The 20,489-nt window shown below is 36.4% G+C and overlaps 3 protein-coding genes across 3 annotated transcripts; 2 read left to right on the forward strand and 1 right to left on the reverse strand.

The window, feature by feature from the left end:
- Window positions 1-299: 299 nt before the first annotated feature.
- Window positions 300-9,106, forward strand: LOC135076243 (organic cation transporter protein-like). Its single transcript, XM_063970726.1, has 5 exons — window positions 300-430; window positions 5,143-5,533; window positions 5,931-6,338; window positions 7,292-7,535; window positions 8,309-9,106. Coding segments are annotated over exons 1-5 (1,473 nt in total). The 5' UTR covers window positions 300-429; the 3' UTR covers window positions 8,738-9,106.
- Window positions 9,107-9,439: 333 nt separating this feature from the next.
- Window positions 9,440-11,768, forward strand: LOC135076244 (organic cation transporter-like protein). Its single transcript, XM_063970727.1, has 3 exons — window positions 9,440-10,057; window positions 10,374-10,781; window positions 10,878-11,768. Exons 1-3 carry the CDS (start codon window positions 9,705-9,707, stop codon window positions 11,638-11,640), a joined length of 1,524 nt encoding a protein of 507 aa, XP_063826797.1. The 5' UTR covers window positions 9,440-9,704; the 3' UTR covers window positions 11,641-11,768.
- A 267-nt stretch (window positions 11,769-12,035) lies between these two features.
- Window positions 12,036-20,279, reverse strand: LOC135076245 (lysocardiolipin acyltransferase 1-like). Its single transcript, XM_063970728.1, has 7 exons — window positions 20,205-20,279; window positions 19,790-19,896; window positions 18,933-19,218; window positions 18,095-18,291; window positions 17,674-17,852; window positions 17,090-17,193; window positions 12,036-12,307 (listed from the first exon to the last, which is right to left on the reverse strand). Exons 1-7 carry the CDS (start codon window positions 20,254-20,256, stop codon window positions 12,057-12,059), a joined length of 1,176 nt encoding a protein of 391 aa, XP_063826798.1. The 5' UTR covers window positions 20,257-20,279; the 3' UTR covers window positions 12,036-12,056.
- Between the last annotated feature and the right edge of the window lie 210 nt (window positions 20,280-20,489).

Genomic DNA, 20,489 nt, shown 5'->3' on the forward strand with positions numbered 1-20,489 from the left:
AAAATACACCCTACATTATTGATTAAAGTATTTATTTATTTTATTTGGTGTACAAAACAGAGATACAACCATAATATAACATAGAACCACAGGCTATACAATATAACTTACAATACAACAATATTCTATTCTATTCTAAAAAAAAATGCATAATTCATGTTATCAAACAAACGAACTTGTTTTATTCAACGAGTTTTTATCGCATCGGAATTCAGACGTGCGTCTGAGCTTTTGCGGGGCTTTCCTCGTCACGGCACCGGAGACGTGTCGTCATCGCAGTCAAGATGTGATACGATAATACCTACCGCGCAGCGAGCCGGCAATCAATGCGTGTTGGACCGCAGTCCGAGACGCTGCGACTACGTTTCAATCTCGCTGCTTTGTGTGATCTTCTAAAAAAAGACAGTGCATTAATAAGGATCACTCAAAAGTAAGTCATTTTCTTTTATTTATTTAACATTTTTTATCAATTTGCGTTTTAAGTTCAATTTAATTCAAAAAGTTTTTTAATGAAAGTTACTAATCATTTAATTAATTTAGAATTTTGTATTCTTGAATTCTTCATTCGTTAGTATAACAACTGCAACAAAAGATTACTGTTATAACAGTTTTTTACAAATTAACAACAGTTTGGGTCTTCAAAATATTTTCAGATTTATTCACTCAAGTAGGATACACACCTAACATAAACATGTAGATAATAAGTATGTACCTACTTTATGCTCTAGTTAATAAACTTAAATATACAGAAAAAGCCCTAGTAAGTAAATAAGAATGATACTAATGTCAAACAGTCGCTCTTTCTTGCATAATTTCTATGCTTAAAAACTTTAAATTAAAACAAAGTTGAATCAATTAATGGACATGCTTTATGTATCGCAAAGTAATATATTATATTTTGTATAGTTTATGTCACAATCACGTTAAATTAGTCATGATTTTAAATAAGTAGTTAACATAGTTATCTTAAAACGGTCTCATTCTAATAAGATCAAAGTTCTTAACACAATGTCCTTTGCTTGCTTCGTTCCTGTTTATCAACATCCGAGTAACATTGATCCGATTGCATTCAAGTTCAATATTGACGATAAGAGTCCCATTTATCGTGATTTCGAGGATGGTAGAGGGAGTAGTTAGTTAAGAATCTGTTCATTTTCAAATTGGACTACAACAAGTTTGAATTTGAGAAAATTATTATGTCACAAACTTGTTTTTACCGCTTTGTGAATATTTTTTTATTACGGATAAACTTTTTATGTAGGTATTGACGCAAAATCTCTTACCCATTTACAATTAAGAGATGAGACACCTTTTCCTAAAGCTTCGCTTTAGCTTTTTAAGTCATGTAAGTACCTAATAGGTAGATGTAGGTACGTACCTCCTACCTACGTATCTCCTCGTCACTCGGAACTCATTATAACTAAGTTTTGGGGTGTAATTTTTAATACTCTTTGCTTGTTAATAATTGTATATAGTTTACTTAGCTACTTTTTACCCGCATGAGATAAGAATGTAAGTCTTGTACCTATTTAGTTATTAACTCAATACATTATAAAAGTAGGTGACACTTGATAACAGGAGTCAAGGTTCTTCTGACTCTACCATCTGCCCAGGAAACGTTCCTATTTACCGAACTTACTTATTCGTACATCCGCATTCACAAACAAAACCGATCTTTCCTTTACACCATTTCACTATTTTTATAGTTATTGAAAACATTATTTTCTGTTGTAAGAAACGTTCGCTATCGTTAAATTTAACGAGGGTGATCAAGTTTCGCTTCCATTGTGCCTTCACACTACTCGACCTCTCATTACATCTTGATGTAAAGTAACATCGTAGTCACTTACGTCAGAAAGTTCAACGATGATACCTTACTATCCCGGAATCAAGAAAGTTACAGTTCAATCGTTATTGTACCATTACAATACATACTGTCCCCATGGACATGACTAATCGTAATCAATCAAGGTTCATAGGGCGTAATGATTGTAAATTATATAGGCATTAAGTACATAACTTACTATTTCAAATTCAGTTTGTTAACTAGATGATTTTACGCATTTAACGCAATCATAATTGTACTAATTTAGCAAGTGACATTTACTTTCGCTTTACATAATTGTATATGGATTCTATGAACTCTATTATTATGAATGAATAACAATGAAACTAGTTATGGTAACTACTCGTACTACAACCGCTATTAATCTAATTATTAATGGAATTCACCCATATTAGGGTTCTTACACAATTTATTAACTAAAGTTACTTTAAGGTAGTTTCGTAGGTTTCGTGTGAATAATTTTAGCTTCAAAATCGTTGTCTCGTAAATTATTATTCCGGGAACCATTTCGAGACGTGCAATTTACGGAAAAAAGCTTAAGGTTGGTAGGTAATTTCTTTTTGGAGTAGCAGTTATTATGGGCCGACGTACTTCATGCAAGGGTGAACGCTCTCCCGACCCGGTCCAGTGTAGTTTTCCATCATTTCTTCGAGTAGTGTCTGCGTAATGTGGTGTTGCTACCTTCACGTACCTACATAAATAACTCCCTTTAAATACGCACTAACCAAAGATACAGTTTCCTACTTTTTTAAATTGTACGTTTATCAGACTAAAAAAATGCGTGTTAAAATCCAAATCATCATCAGACTAAGTAACTAATATAATTTTCGTTCTTCCTGTCAACAATAATAACAAGTTTAATATCAATTACCTATACAAAATACATATTATTATAGTTATCAATCACTGCTCATACTTATTGTTAACTTTTAACATTTTATTATTGTCTGCTTATTTAAGAAATTAAGAGTAAATACCAAAAAATAAATCTCTATCCCAGTCTTTAGTCGACTCTATCTTTAGTTTTAGTAATCTTTCTCGGTCAAATTAGATAGGTATGCGATTACGCTATAACCAATTTTATTTAAAGAATGATTTTTGAATAGCCTGCAACATCTATAATATAATTACTTAGCAAGCTTACCTAACATTCAAATAAAACGATTTTTAAGTTTACGTAGGTACCTACCTCCTACACAGAACGGTCAGGACAACTATACGACATTTTTATTGTCGTTTAAAATACAATTCGGATGATCACAGGAAGCAGGCAATTGAAACTTTAGAGGATAATAGCTAATACAAAAACGGAGGTAGGTCTAGGTAGTTACTTTGCGTTTGTAGACACACGCTCTAGGTTTATTTTTACTCTACAAAACATTTATTTTATTTATTTATTGACTTCAACCTTTACTACACAGAAAGTTTTGTTTGTTGCAATTCAATATAATCTAAGTATTTTTTGGTATTAGAAATAGGATACTTTATGCAGTTAGATTTTATTTTTTATTTTATTTAATCGGATACTTAGACATGACGTTTCGATAATGTGAATTTTTAAGCTAAATTACACCAGTAGGTAGTAGTAGGTACGTAAACGTAGGGTCGTTAGTCAGAAGGAGGCTCGGCCAGTAAGTACATTGCATCGGTATCGCTGATAAAACACATAATTACCACAAGAGCTATTTATGGTCAGTAGGACCAATGTACACGATTAGCCTACCACATAACGCAATAGTACAAGTACGCGTTAAATCTTTATAATATCCTGAACTACAAAATAATTTACGTAATGTAGGTAGGTAGGTACTTAAACATGCATTCAACATTGTATTCAATTCAAAGTTAATAAGTGTCTTTTCAAAAAAGTCTCGGTTTATTATTGGTAGTCACCCTTGTCAGGGCCTTGTTTTTGACATATAAAAGCGGGTCTCTTTAGTCACCGGGAAGACAGACGACAGAGAGTCCACGAGGAACGTAAAATCGATAAAATGGTTTCGTTTATCGTGTTCGTATTAAAGTGTTGACGAATGTATGTCAACAATTTACCTTATCGCGTCTAGTACGCAGTTGTCTGATGAATAACTTGTTTCCTCGCGGACACACTGTCTGTGTTTGTGTTGCATCATGATTACTTACTGCGCCGGCAGACTGCGCCCCGCTCATCATATCACATCAACCCATATCTCTGGGTCGGGGGTGAGCTGACGAGTCGCCACGAGGCGTCAAGTAAATATTTTATTTCGTGGAATTATACCAATTGGTGTAAATAAATAAACCGATTAATCACTCATGTAAATTAGGTACCTTGTTCTTAATTACTACAAATAAATTAATTTAAGGCAAGTAATAATTAGGTTTACATACTTCTATTATAATAACTTCACCCACTTAACTGTTTTTCGCCTTAAAATAATGTTTTTTTAAATTTCTACCTATTTTAAATCATGGTACGTGCATGTTCCGCGAATATGTTTCTAATGCAAGGAATAAAGCATCCATGAGTGTTATCCAATCTTGTAGAATATTTATTATTACCTACCAACCTGCGGATTTAATCTACTCTGCGTATCGAATCACACTGCATTTGAGACCTCATTTTATTAAAACTCACATTTTAAAAACACGTAAAACTCAAGGTGAATGAGGTAAAATATATCGTAAACACAAAAAAACAAGAACATTAGTGGATACCTATATTTTTACCTCAATATTATGTTACACAAAAAGTGTGCATCACTTATGTGCTTGTGCTTTTTTGCAAAAAAAATTAACAGTCAAGTGGACTATGTATTATTGTAACGTAAAGCTGCGCTGACGCCTCGGGAAAATATACATAGAGACTCTCTGTATTAAATATTTTTTTAATTATGACAAAACGTGCATAGTCTTGGGTGTAACTGGACACGTTGTTAGATGTATAAAGGACTCCTTGACGTTTGACACGTGAGGAACATTGAACGCAAGTGGTAACAAGATATTATCTCATTGAGAGTGCAATCGTTACACTCTAGATATAAAGTGGTTACACTTTGCGAATAGGTATGAAATTGAACAGGGAAAGGGTGTCAACTGAATGCGAATATTTACGTAGTTTTGTTTTCATACTAAGGTCATAGAACTATGAGTATATCCTCTTATCAAAGTTACAAACAACACTTTAATTAGGTACCAGTCCTGAGTCAGAGACAACACCTTTTTTTGTTAATTTACCTACAAAAACAATAACTTTTTATAAACATGACGTACGTGAGACTTACAAAACGGTAAAAAATTAATCTTCCTTAAAATTACAGTGTTGGAGAACGAAACAAAAGACGTCGCGTCTCAGAATGCCTCCGAAGACCCCATCACGAGGGCAATCGGGGCCATTGGGAAGTGGCAAATATGGATTTGCTTCATCGTTTTCCTAGTCAAGTTCCCGGTGGCCTGGCACCAGATGAGCATCATCTTCCTCGCTCCTCCCACGAACTTCACGTGCGCTGAAAACCCCTCGACCGATCACTTCGACAATATTTGTCACGCCAACTGCACTGACTATGATTATGATCACAGCATATTCAAGGAAACAATCATATCTCAGTGGAACCTCGTGTGTAATAGAGAATGGCTGAAGAATCTCACTCAAACTATCTTCATGCTGGGAATCCTCGTCGGGAACATGCTCTTTGGACATCTCTCTGACAGGTCAGTTGTGAGAATCACTGTGCAAATCGTATTAAAGCATTACAACCATCTCGAATAAATTGGCACATCCTGTTCGCTATTGTAAGATTAAGATATATCGGGGTGCCGGATGAGATTAGTTTAGCAAATGACGCCTGAAAGGGGAGCGTTCTATTTTCGTCGGTCCCACAATTGCCGAATTGTAGCTACCGCAAGTAGGCTGCAGTATGTACCTTACTCTGGGAACCAAAATATGATCTTAATTTACGGATATCAGAAAGATAACCTTAGGCATTGATCCGTTTGCGATAAAACTTCCTCTGAGATCACGTTTTGTTGCGTGCTCTCTCACGCGATTATTATAATGCAATATCTAAACATAAATGTTTATTGATAGCTTTTTTATGTTAACTTACAGGTTCGGGCGTCGGATGCCTTTCCTTGCCGCAGTTTTTCTCCAGCTGATATCTGGTGTAACTACAGCATATTCCGTGAACTGGTACATGTTTACGACTCTACGGTTCTTCCTCGCCGTTGCTACTGGAGGAACTATGGTCACCAGCTTCGTCCTCACCATGGAACTGATTGGAGCCAAGTACAGAGAAAGCGTTGGCATTATCTACCAGATTCCCTTCAACATTGGGCACTTGTCCTTGCCGTTATTTGGCTACTACCTACGGGATTGGAGCACTTTCCAGCTAGCTATATCTCTTCCATCAGTGCTGTTCCTCAGCTACTATTTCTTACTGCCAGAATCGCCAAGATGGCTATTGACCGCTGGAAAAGCCGATGAAGCATCTAAAATCATGGAAGTTGCAGCTAAAAGGTATAATATTCACGATTTTTTCCATTCTATAGATTCATTAAAACAAGTCTAACATAAATAGACACTATAATATCTGCGTTAATATAAGTGTAATGGAAACAAGTACTATAAGCCCGTTGACACCAAATTGCCTAACCCGAGAGATTGTGCGAAACTGCGAACCAGTTTTTGATTGCAGAGTAAAATTTATGTTGGAAGTCGAAAAGTTGCAGTCATTAAGACATTCAGTTCAATTCCTGATTTATTTATTACTAGCTTTCCGCCCGCGGCTTCGCCCGCGTGGAATTTTTCGGTTTCTTATATAACCTATAAACCTCACGGAGCCCGAGACCTTTCCAACGAATGCAAAACCGTGGAAATCGGTTTGTGCGTTCTGGAGTTATAGCGTCAGGGAGGAAAACCCGATTTATTTTTATATAGTAGATAAAGAAACCAACAGCGATACATTGAAGATATTAGTTATACGATTTAGACTGGTATAACCAATGACAGGTTTCCCTCTTTATAAAATTTTATAATGATACCCGTAGATATTATCATTTTTTTTTAAATAAGGTATTTGTCAAGTATTCCTAAGTACCTATTGCTTTTTGTAATTTGTTGGTATCTATTTTATGCCTGTTCGTTAAATAAAAGCAAATATAAGCGGTGAAACAGATTTGCTTACATTTTGATATAAGTTAATATGTAGCCGTGGATCTAAATTTTAAGATTTTTTTTAATAGATAAATTCAATACGGACGCCCAAGTAAAGCTTGAAAATCGCTTTTAGCTGACCATTATATAAAGCTTTTCATCCTCAAATCTTAAATACAAATAAAACATACCAGGACATTTTACACCGTCCATCTTGTGTTCAACTAAGCAAAAGTTTTAATACACACTGAATAAATTCTTTTTTCTTATAAATAAACTCATAAACACTGAAAAATAACATCTATCCTCGTTTACAGGAACGGCCTCCCAACAGAAGGCATTGCGTCGTCCACGCAGAAGATGGTGGTGGAAATGAGCAATAAAGTGGAGGAGCACGCCTCGTTCTTGGCATTGTTCCGAACGCCACGCCTGCGCGCGCGCACCGCTGCCATCTGCTTCAACTGGTTCGTGTGCGGGCTGTGCTTCTTCGGCGTGTCGCAGTACATCGGCCACGTCTCCGGAAACATATTCACTAACGTCGCTATCTCTGCTGCTATCCAGGTAATAGAATCATCATCATCATCATCATCATCATCATCATCATCATTTCAGCTATAGGACGTCCACTGCTGAACATAGGCCTTGATCGATTGGTAGCGGCCTGCGTCCAGCGCTTCCCTGCTACCTTTATGACGTCGTCGGTCCACCTTGTGGGCGGACGTCCCACACAGCGTTTTCCGGTACGCGGCCTCCATTCCAGAACCTTGCTGCCCCATCGGCCGTCAGTTCAACGTACTATGTGCCCTGCCGATTGCCACGTCAGCTTGCTAATCCGTCGGGCTATGTTGGTAATAGAATACATAAACTAAAAACTGTGGTCATCAAAGACACTTTTTACGATTCTAATTTTCTTACTTACCAGACTTATAATCAAAGTTACTAGACCACGAAGGTCATCATGCAAATATTCATCTTGCTGATGAACAAAAGGACATTTTATGAATTAATAGACAGGTTGTAAGATATTACAGTTTATATTACTTAGAAATTCCATAGTTGTATTGTTAATAGAGATTGTACACAAAGGACATTAACTGAATCAAGAGATCTGCTGTTTGTATAATTGACAATATTAGTCATCCATAACAAAACAAATCGCCTAAAGTCATAACATGATTTATCTACGCACATTATTATGTTTAACTACAATTCATGTAATTTTATTAATTAGTCTTATCTCCTTGTTTATAAAAATGTAGAAAAACACTGTAATTTTTGCATAATATCTTAACCTATAAAGTATTTTCAACATAAAACTTGTTTTCATCTTTCAGATTCCTGGCACATTAGTCTCAATATACGCCAACAGATTATTGGGCAGAAAGAAGACATTGATCACCTCCAACTGCATAGCTGGCTTGAGCTGCTTACTGATTATGATCGTGCCTCATTCCGGGGCCAGCCACCTGAGTCTCGGCTGCATCGGCCTGTGGGGCACCAGCATATCCTTCGCCACAGTGTATCTATACGCCGGAGAGCTGTTCCCAACAGTCGTCAGGAACTCAGGAGTGGGCCTGTCGTCTACAGTCGCGAGAATAGGGTCCATGATCGCCCCGTTCGTGGCGACTCTATCTAAAACTAGCCCATGGCTGCCACCCCTGGTCTTTGGCCTCATTCCGCTTGCCGGGGCTGGCCTCTGTGTCATCTTACCTGATACCCGCGGCAAGAAACTCCCAGATACACTAGAAGAAGGCGAAGCGTAATCTCATCTAGCGCTAAACGTATTTAAGGCTTTTATAATGCAAATAATTTAATTAATCTTCTCAAAGTATTCCTTAATGTGCCTTGTGTAAGAATTAATCGACGTATTTTTAAATGTTACTCAATGTAATGATGAGTGTTATGACAAAATAGTATTCGTTGGAATTTATAACTTTGGAAAGTCAGTGAAGTCCTTTGTTGTGTTGACTATTACGAGATCTTTTTACATAATTTTAAGGATTAGCTACGCTCCATAATATTGTTCCCTATAGGCAATAGGCTAGAACTCAGTTCAACTAAGCAATTGATTATCTTTGTAAAGGTACATAAAGGCTGTGATAATTAAGTAAATAAAGTGTAGCACAATATTATATGTTATTTTATTTTCACTACACACAAACCAGACACTAATCCAAAAAAGAATCTTAAGTTTTAAAATTTGGTATCCAGCAAAGGCAGACTGATAATATCAGTAATGAGACTCCTTTCACTATTTTATATTATGTTGTTTTATCTAGTATGTGGTGTAATCTTTTTGGTAATATTTATAAATAAAATAAAAGTATTAAGTTTAAGTAAACAACACGCACATGAATAAATCGCTATCCGGTTGTGATGACGAACGCTGACACGACGACATGACAGGAAAACAAATGAACAATAACAAACAAAAAGTATGACCGCTTGCATCATTACTATCAATAATTTTAAATCAAGATTTTAATATATTACATTGTTCTTTATTTAGTTAAACCATCTCATAAGATAAAGACGCTCATCTCCGTCTGTTGCTGGCATAAATTTTATCGCAATTTTGTGTAAAGTACGTATCAAGTGAACCGTAATACCGGTTTTATCTTTACCACGCGTTATTATTTGTACTCATGTAGTACTACTGTAGTTTATTCTTGATTGTCATAGTGTGTGCATTACTCTAACGTGTGATACTGTGTGTAAAAATTCTTAAAAATGGAATTACACGGTGAAGATGGGATAGAGAAAGCAATCGGCCGCTTTGGAATATACCAAGCTTGGATACTTTTCCTTATAACATTGGCTCGTCTGCCTGGGGAGTTCCAATTGAGCAATGTAGTGTTCTTGCTACCTAAGGCAGATTACACGTGCTTAGATGACGGCGTAAACAATGCAACCAACTACTGTCCATGCCAAAACCCGGAATTTGATACCAGCACTATCGTCACCTCGATCACAAGTGATTTTCAGTTGATATGTAACAAAAAATCATGGGCAAGTCTCTCACAGTCAATGCTGCAAGTTGGAGTCGGAGCAGGGAGCTTGATTTACGGATTCATCTCTGACAGGTAAATTATCAAAGATTTAAGTATAATACAAACGACAGCACATCAAGAAAAGCTAAACACTGTGACATCTTATGCCGTTTTGTGATACGAATAACGCTTCTGCTACAAAAAAAAATAGTCTGTTGTGCTGGCCTATGTTCCAGGCTTTTCGAGTGTTACCAAATTCTCATTCATTTTATTCCTCCGTTTTACTTTAAAGTAAATCTAAAATACAGATTTTACATAATTTAACTATGTGCTAGTTTTATTTCTATCGATAGTAGGTACCCACTCCTATAATATAACATGTTTAATTTTCTCTGATTATTGTTTGTAGATATGGCCGAAGAGTAGCAGTTCTTCTAGCACTATTCTGCAATGCTTTATTCGGAGCGCTGTCGTCCCTCTCCACCCAATTATGGATGTTTATAATGTGCCGTTTTTTGTCTGGATTCGCCCTGGGAGGAACAATGCTATGCTGCTTCGTCATGATGATAGAATTAAGCGGAAAGTCGTTTCGGCCTTACATGATGGGACTGGCCGAAATAGCGTATGTTTGTGGATACATTATATTACCCATAATAGCATACTTTGTAAGGGAATGGAAACAGCTACAACTAGTCACATGTGCACCTTGGTTTATAGTCGTCGTATACTACTGGCTTATACCCGAATCACCGAGATGGCTAATTACTGTTGGTAAGAAAAAAGAAGCTGTTGTTGTCCTAACAAACATAGCAAAGAGGTACGTTTCTTAATTAAATTTTGAATAATTTCTGTTGGTATGTGCTATATGTAACATAAATACACTCATTCCGTGTATTTTTCTGTTTATTTGCAGAAACAACCGGCCGGTGGAAAATATCGAAGCCATTGTTGATCAAATAGAAGCCGAGTCAATACCGAAGGATCCACAACAACGAACGGGTTCCTATGCTGATTTATTCAAAACTCCTAAGATAAGAATGTACTCAATATTGACTCCTTTAGTGTGGACTAGTTGTACCTTAATATACACTGGCATTAACCAATACATCGGGCGCTTGCAAGGTAATATCTACCTCAATGTTCTTCTGTCGGCAGCTGCCTTAACTCCTGCACCAGTATTAATAGTGATAGCATCTTTATATCTAAAAAGAAAAATAAGCGTTATAACTTGCTTTGCCATTACGGGTTCAGCATTACTCGTTTTTTTAATTATACCTAAAAATATGGAGTCGACTATTCTAGCCTTTGCAATAATAGGTCAGATAGGCGGCTTTGGTGCCTTTGTGTTAACGTATTTGTTCACTTCGGAAATATTTCCTACTATTATAAGGAACTCTGCGATGGGAATGTGTTCAACGTTTGGCAGAATAGGTGGCTTTATAGCCCCATTCGTGGTGAACATTGGAATAGAATGGGTTTCCATATTAATATTCAGTTCTGTAGCTATATGTGCTGCGGCCCTATGTTGGATGCTTCCTGAGACAAATGATATTATATTGTTGAATTCTATTGAACAAACCGAAATTGCACACAGCACAAAAGGAAAAAAAACAAATAAAAAAACAACTTCGAACGAACTTCCTCTAGACTGTAAACTTCCTACTTCATTAAATTAATATATTTTACACTACTTTTTTATTTGTTTTCAACTAAAAAACACATAATATACATAAATACTGCTCATACTTTTTATTGTCGAATTACGATGAAGTGTATAAGTATCTATTATAATTATTCATCGTTTGTAAATTACATAGGTCTTACCTAATTAATATTCTTATTAATATGACCTTAACAATAAACATCGAGATTTTCTCATCGTACTCAATTACAGACTAATAGTAATAAAAAAAACTATTTTTTATGATTTATTATTACGATTAAGAACAACAATATTAACGACTTAATTACTCCACGCAATTTTAACAAGAATCCAGTTAAAAGACAGACAAACGTATTTTATTTACAATCGTATGTATTTTGGCAATAATGAGAATTCACAATGGCTTAATAAAATTTACTAAAATTGGATTTATTGAAACTTAAGCCTATTTAATAACAATTGATATTGAATATTCTGAAACCCTCCAAAATAACGAGTAACAAAAACAAATAACAGACTATGATATAATACCCAAAACTGGAACAAAACGCTGTTAAACAGAGCGTACAGAAATATGACATCGACTATGGTCCAGAATGTAAACGCCATCAGGGCTGCATTCATGGACCTTGGTAATCTCTCTATGGGAAATTTTCTAGTAGCTGGATCCACGAACACTCCTGAAAGACAGAAAAATGTGTGTATTTAAATAGGACGGGACATCACCTAGCTCATAAAATACTACTATACTAAATAGGTAATCCTATTTTTAAAGAATAAGAATGAGAATGTCTTTATTCAGCACAATTTAAGTTAAGGTATACAGAGCAAGAGTAAGTACCTAAACATAAAAAATAAATAAAAACATATGCTGAATAGGCGCCCACTCAGCAAAAGTCGCGACATGACACAAACGTCATGCCGAGAAGCTGGTTTTCAGCGGGAACCAATGCGTGATGAGGATTGCGCGCCCTTCTGGTCGAGACGGTTTGATCAGACAGGTATAACCTGTTAACGAGTTACAGACTGATGTCACAGTGAGCCAGGTCAGTCTACTGGCCATAAGGGCGCGCAATAGGGGGAAAGAAACTTGTCAGCCTATTGGTAAGTATCTATGTAAAAGTGAGTAGGTATAGTGTGGGCACTATCACGCGCGTAACGCGTGATTTGAATTAAAAAACCCATGTACGATTATTTTTTCAGAGATTTAACGTAAGTGCGCCTATTAACGACCCCCCAAAATTTGTATCCTATTACCGCCCTATTTTTCTTTCTTTCATAAAAGACATAATAACAGGTCCCAGAAAACACGTTACCTAAAAAATATCTAGATATGTTTATTGACTATCAAAACGATTAAAGTTTGTATTCTTAAATAACCAGTAAACGGAGTTATTTGACATTAAATGGGACGCGCCCGCAACGGACGCACTTTTCATACTGACGCGCTCCCAGCTACTTAAGGTGCACCTTGTTAGTAATTAGCGATTTTAACACATTCAAAATTAGTATACCAACATGTTTTTGCATAACAATATTAATTCGTACTTTAGTTTCCTTAATAAACCCTCAATATAGCCCTCTCGCTGTATTTTTGTGGCTTAAATACAGTTTTAAATAAGGGCGGTAATAGAAACACTTTTCATAATTTTGTTCCTAATAACGACCCATGGCGTTGTTAGAATTTTGATAAAGTTTTTTGTTTTAGTATTTATATCTTTAATTACGCATTTAACCTCCATTTTGTTGTCTTGATCGATTCATAAGAATATTTCACATAATTAAATCAATTAACGCCATACGTTAATTGACATAGTTTTGGCATAAAACTGCAATGAACATTAAGGAATATCTCTAATAATGTATGACAATAGATTTTATAAAAACCTGTTAAATTCTAATTAGTACCTATTTGATATAAAATAAACCTAATAAAAATGATACTTCACTGATTACGTCTTCTTTAAAGTAGATATTTTAGCTGGTTACTGTTTTTTTTTACGGTCGCTAATAGAATAAAGTAATATTCATACTTAATTCTATTACCGCCTCATAACTATAACGCCACCTACGAAGACTTATAAGCCTGTATTTTGTATATAACTAACATTTATGACATGACACCAATCATGCATTATCACAACTACTATGTAACTTTTTCAGATCTTTTGAATAATAAAAAAAAATATTTAAAATAATTATACAGACAGTTTCCAATTGTCCATAGTTTAAATTAAAATACACAATTACACACAATTAAAATCAAAAAACATAGGTCAAAAACTAATTTAAAATTATAGTCAAATTAAAAATAACAATAAAATATTAAATGAAAATTAATTTTTATTAAAACTCAAATATAGTTTAAATAATGACCCTCACTACTCACTAGAATACCGGGTTCCGCGTAATCAAGTACAATAGAGGAATTTATTATTCTACTATTTTTGCTTGATTATTTATTTATTTTCGAGAAGCGTGCCTTTTCTCTTTTAATAATAAAAAAATAATAACTTGAAAAAAAAAAACAAATAACTAAAACGAAAAGCAAAACAAATTTAACTTGAAAAAATCAAGTGGGTATAGTAGGAATCAAACCCGTGCCTCTTGGAATATATCCAATTGAAGAGCAATATTCTTAGCGGTCGGTAATAGAAACAGAAAAAACGTTAATAGAAACACACCTCGTCTATAGGTCGGTAATAGAAACAACTGCTTTTTCAGATTAAATTGCTATTTATTAATTATTGTGTGATTGAATACTCATTGTTACTACTTGAATTCAAAGATTACTTCATCATTGTTATAAATAAATTAAAATGTCTTTTCTATTACCACGTCTTATATCTAATTTTCTAACGTTTATCCGAAGTCAGCTTAAACTGGCGGTAATAGGCGCATTTACGTTATGTCATATATTTTAATATATGACATATTATTTGGATTCGCTAACTGTATAGGTAGGTATACAGATAATATTATCAAACACTTGGGAGGCAACAGACTAAACTACACTCGCGAGCAAAAGTATGGAATCACTTACATGAAGTTGTTTCCACGTGATCTTGTGTACTAACGAATTTGTTAGGAACAAAAAAAGTGGCACCATTTTTAAGATTAAACTTTTATCTTTAAATTGATACCAAATTCATTTAAATCACACCAGTATTTAAAAAGATATCCCGGCTGATGTGAAGAAGTAACGAAAAAGACATGTATGAACTGTTTGATACGTCGCGAGTTGCGGCCTATTTACCCCCTATAAAAGCACGCGTTTTCGGATTTTTGCTTTCACACGTTGATTCATACACATCTCCGCTTCTTTTGACACTTTACCTGGGATTCTACACCTTCAGAAGCAGCACAAATCGTTGCACTATTGCAAGAAGGGCTCAGCCAGCGGGCTGTCGCACGTCAGCGCCACATAAGCCAGTCCTGGGTTTCGAAACTTTTAAGACGCTTTCGGGAGACTGGTGGCTTTATCCCGAGACCAAGTTCTGAACAACGCCGGCGCACATCGCAGAGGGAAGACCGTTTTTTCATGTCAACCTCTCTATGAAATCGTCATTTGACTGGAATCGACGTCCAGCAAGAGCTCAGAAATGTTCGTAGGATAGCTGTTAGCGAGTAGACAGTTTGTCTAAGACATAAGCAATAGAATTTAACTCCAAAAAGGCCTGCCACAGGCTCGAAACTGACGGCAGGTCACCGATAAGCACGCTTTCAATTTGCTCGTACACATCTTGATGTTAAGTCGAGCAAGCCACCCCCATAAGCCACTGTTTCAGCGAACCAGCACTGCACAAATCGCTCCTCAGACCGCCTATAAACCCGACCTCTTCGACTGCTGCCCTGCAAACACAGTTTGCATTCATCGGAGAACAGAACTCGCCTCCATTACTCGCCTTCCCATCGAGATGTGTACGAGCAAATTGAAAGGGTGCTTATCGGTGACCTGCCGTCAGTTTCGAGCCTGTGGCAGGCCTTTTTGGAGTCAAATTCTATTGCTTATATCTTAGACGAACTGTCCACTCGCTAACAGCTATCTTACGAACATTTCTGAGCTCTTGATGGACATTGATTCCAGTCAAATGACGATTTCATAGAGAGGTTGACATGAAAAAACGGTCTTCCCTCTGCGATGTGCACCGGCGCTGTTCAGAACTTGGTCTCGGGATAAAGCCACTAGTCTCCCGAAAGCATCTTGAAACTTTCGAAACCCAGGACAGGCTTATGTGGCGCTGACGTGCGACAGCCCGCTGGCTGAGCCTTTCAATAGTGCAACGATTTGTGCTGCTTCTGAAGGTGTAGAATCCCAGGTAGTGTCAAAAGAAACGGAGATGTGTATGAATCAACGTGTGAAAGCAATAATCTAAAAACGCGTGCTTTTATAGAGGGTAAATAAGCCGCAACTCGCGACACGTATCAAACAGTTCATACATGTCTTTTTCGTTACTTCTTCACATCAGCCGGGATATCTTTTTAAATACTGGTGTGATTTAAATGAATTTGGTATCAATTTAAAGATAAAAGTTTAATCTTTAAAATGGTGCCACTTTTTTTGTTCCTAACAAATTCGTTAGTACACAAGTTCGCGTGGAAACAACTTCATGTAAGTGATTCCATAGTTTTGCTCGCGAGTGTATATTTATTCCGTCGAATTGAAAAAGTTTACAATCAGACATAATTCTTCTGAATTTGTCATACTGAGTGTGTAGTATTCTTCATTGATACTAAGATTCAAAATTAGTCTGTTACCACGTGCTCCACAAATGTCGTTTGCAACATTTAGGCTAAGAACTCACGGCGCGATTTTCACGCGCGCCCGCGGTTGTGGAATTGCAGTTTTATTTCAAAACTCACGGGAGCGGTTATTTGCGCGGTTATTCTAAGAACTCACGGCGCGATTTTCACCCGCGCCCGCCACAGCTGCGGGTGAAAATCGCGCCGCGCGCTAATTCACTGGTACAAAATGGTCGCCCGCCGATCGGACGGTTTTCGCGCGGTTTCTGCGCGCGAAAACCGCGTCGTGAGTTGTGCATTAGTTTTTACATAAGTAAGTATCGGCATTCTACAGAAGCTGCGGGTGAAAATCGCGCCATGAGTTCTTAGCCTTAGGCTGAGCTGTACTACACCTTACTTTATTAATTCCATAGAGTTTGACAGACGTTTGATGTTTGTTATAGCTAAAGTAAGATGGTGCAACCCAGCCTTAATGTAATCTGTGAACTGATGTATCGTTACGAAAAACAAATAGGTACCTACTTACACCTGTAATGGGACTAGACAAAGTGCACTTTTTGATCGAATCGAAAATCGAATCCGTCAAAACTCCATACAAAAAAAAGGATTTTCGACCACTTTTCGACTGGTTTGCAATTATAATGTGCACTTTGTCTAGACCCACTGTACTAAATAAAGTTATGTCAGTTAACAACTATTTATTCGTGATAATTTCTCACCTTCTTCGTGGAATTTTCGTAAACTAATTTCTTTGTCACTCCACCTTTGGTTGAGCCATTTTCGGAGATCATCTTCTTCCCGCGGGAGTTGCTCTATTGGATACCTGAAATAGTAGGTACATGCTAGAAAAAGTACCTATTTTCTAATTTGAAATAAAAAATAATGAAGAATCAACTTTTGTTTTACATTGCAATCAAAACTCCAAACAATAATATCAAGCAAGTAGTCATTTAGCTTTATTAGGTTTTATTTTATAGATTCAAGTACTATCGGCAACAGACCAGTGTTAACTGCCCATTGCCAGTCATGTCATCTCGTTCTATCGCAAAGAATCACCATTTGAATAGAGCGAGAGCAAAAACGGGAATGGATTAACAGTGTGGCCGTGTGTACAGTACCTAAACATAAAATTGAAGGTCGTGACGTCATAATTTAGCCACACTCTTATACACTTTTATACAATTGCATTCATAAGTGAAAATATCCAACACTTAACATTACAAGTGGTAGTCTTAAGAAAAAAAACATACATTCGAATTGAGAACCTCCTCCTTTTTTGAATTCGGTTAATAAATAAAATTACCGTTTGAAATAAAAATGCACATGTTTCGGTATCCGCCCTCGTAGCAAGTCGCCCTCGGTCTGGACGGGCGCGTCGTAGGCTACGGCTACGTCGTAGACGGACGCCAGGCCCGTAGCTCGTAGCTGGGAGCACAGCGCCGCCCATCCCGTAGTTCGCGGGTGCAAAACGTATGTGTAACGCTATAATTAGAAAAAAATATTGAATGATTTTTTAATTTTTCTATCAATGTTTTGCAAAGTATTTTTTGCCCTAACTACCTATACTTTTTTACGGCAACTTTTTACCTGCTAAGTAGCTAAACATTTTAAAGTTAAATTATTTTATGACTGGGTTATTTTCATCGCATCATAAACCATAATCTTACATATTAATTTTTTAGATATGGTTTCATTAGTTACTTAATCAATTAAAGTTTAGTTACCGGCAAATTATTAACAGTCGCATACTTTTCACTTCGCCGTTTGTTCTCATCACTCAAATCCGTTCCTTCGGGAAACAAAATGATTCTATAATCATATTTGAGCCGCTTGTAGTAGTCTACAAATTGCGTTAAATTCAGCTGGTCCTCTTGCCAGTTTCTTTTGACGTATAAAAAAAAGTTCAGCTGCATTATCCAACCTACAAAATAGAACACAAGTAAATTAAAATTGTATATAGTTTGCTCAACGAGAGTTGAGGCCATCAACACACAATAAGATTTGTATCTGTATACGCTGTCTGCAATGGGCATCTTAAGTAGTCGGACTGACAAGTGCTTTATTATTGTCTCACTTGCAGACAGTTAACAAGAGCGAGGCAGCTAGTGATTCGATATTTGAACTTGAATGTGTAATGTGTTTTTTGTGTTCTATGTTCAAATATTACATCAGTGTGAGTACGTGTTCGCCTCATGCCTCAACTTTCGTTGCATGACCTATACCAAATAGAGCGAACAGGAAGTTTTTTGCTTATCTTTATCATCACTCGACATTGACAATTTCAAGTAGTTAAATAAAAAAGTATTACATAATGATAAGAATAAAAATTATCTGGAAAAATCTTTCAGATAATACGAATGGGCTGCCTCAATAGTAACTAGTGGAGCTCAACAGTAGCGAGTTCGATTCCCTCTAGAAAAAAAATTATAATGTTGATCTATTTATTGCTCAAAATACAAAGTTTGATAAAGACTACGTAATTTGGATGTTAGTAAGTTTATACCTATTTTATTTTTAATCATTACTGAAGAACTTATCACTTTCAACAAGGTTTACACTTACCCATTCCGGGCACAACTTTTAGCTCGTCTTTCAACACAAACTTTATTTTGGATCTTCCTCCTGCCACGACGTCCAGGATGTCGTTCTTTTCCCTATTCGATGTGGTTTCCTTACAAATACACGTCTCAACTCGCGCCGGGTCGTGGGAGGCATGGTATAGGGCTATCCAGACGTAGTTCCAATCAACCCTTGTGCGATGGTTCATAATAATAATGGTCTTCTCATCCGGGTTCACGTAATCTCCATAGTGGTGCAATTGAGTATTATAGCAACACTGGAATAATGCCTGAAAACATCGCATGAAAAATGAAGACAGCACATCAAGCGTAACACTGTGGCATCTCATGTAGTTGTGATAGAGTATATTTGGCAACAAAAATTTATAAAGGTAGCTTGATATGCTGTTAGGTAAGGTAGCTTGATAATAATATGCTGTTATCCGTACTAGCGGTGACTTACATACCTGATAAAATATTGAAGGCAAAATTTTACCACAGAGATACAATGAAAAGAATTCCTTCCTTCATTGATATAAGATACAAAATTACAATATTTGTTTAATCTAATTTTATTGTAGGGTAAGTATATCCTATCCCTAGCTAGTTTTACTTACATCATGTCAAGAAGAGGACTTAAAACTATTAAGTGTGGATTCGACAAAACAAGAGTAGGTACCTACTAAATATTAATCTCAGAATAAATTGTCAGTTATTCGACATTTTGACATATTTCTAATACTGAAACTGTCAATGTGCCCGTTATACCTATTACTTATTCTGTGGTTATACCTACCAGGAGTTATTCTCGAATAAAAGCTTGGTCGAATCGGGCCTAAGTTAGCATAAGTTTTCACTTACCACAGGATAAAGTTCCCAAAGCGCAAACAGAACATCTGCCACCTTTCTGTACCAGTTATGATTCAAAAATATGATGTACAATAGAGGGCAATACAGCACGTAAAAACCTGTTAAAACAAACTTATTTCATTCTTGCAGTACCAAAAAGGTCGTCATTAATAGCGTTTATTCAAAATGGTATTAAAATTGTAACAAAAATACACCTCACTGATTTCAAACTAAAATGGTGATAAAACTAAGACACAATACATCAGCGTCCAGCGATTGTTATGATGCTAGATTTTCAAGTTTCAGTTCTCTTCGTAAAGGGTTCGAACGGAAGATATTAGACAAAAGAAAAAAAATGGCAAAATGGCTCTTCGTGTATGAGCCTTAGAGGCAGGTTGTTATGGAACTTACGGAGATTGGGTCTTACCAGCAAGTATGGTGTAGTACCAAGCCAGGCAGAGCAGGAGCCCCGCCGCCATGGCCTCGCTGGCTCGCACTGGCCGAGCGGCCGCGAAGCCGCACCCATGCCGGGGGATTAGAACCCCTACGTGACCCACTAAACCTTATTATAATATGCCACCTTGTCTTAAAACCTTATTCGAGTTCACTGTAAATTGTGACGTAACGCTGCTGGTAGGAAATTGGATCCACCTATTACAGCTTCAGATTTAGATAACACTGTCCTATATCTCTTAAGATCATGAAAAACGTA

Source organism: Ostrinia nubilalis, chromosome 11 (assembly GCF_963855985.1).
Source record: "Ostrinia nubilalis chromosome 11, ilOstNubi1.1, whole genome shotgun sequence".
NCBI classification, from domain to species: domain Eukaryota; kingdom Metazoa; phylum Arthropoda; class Insecta; order Lepidoptera; family Crambidae; genus Ostrinia; species Ostrinia nubilalis.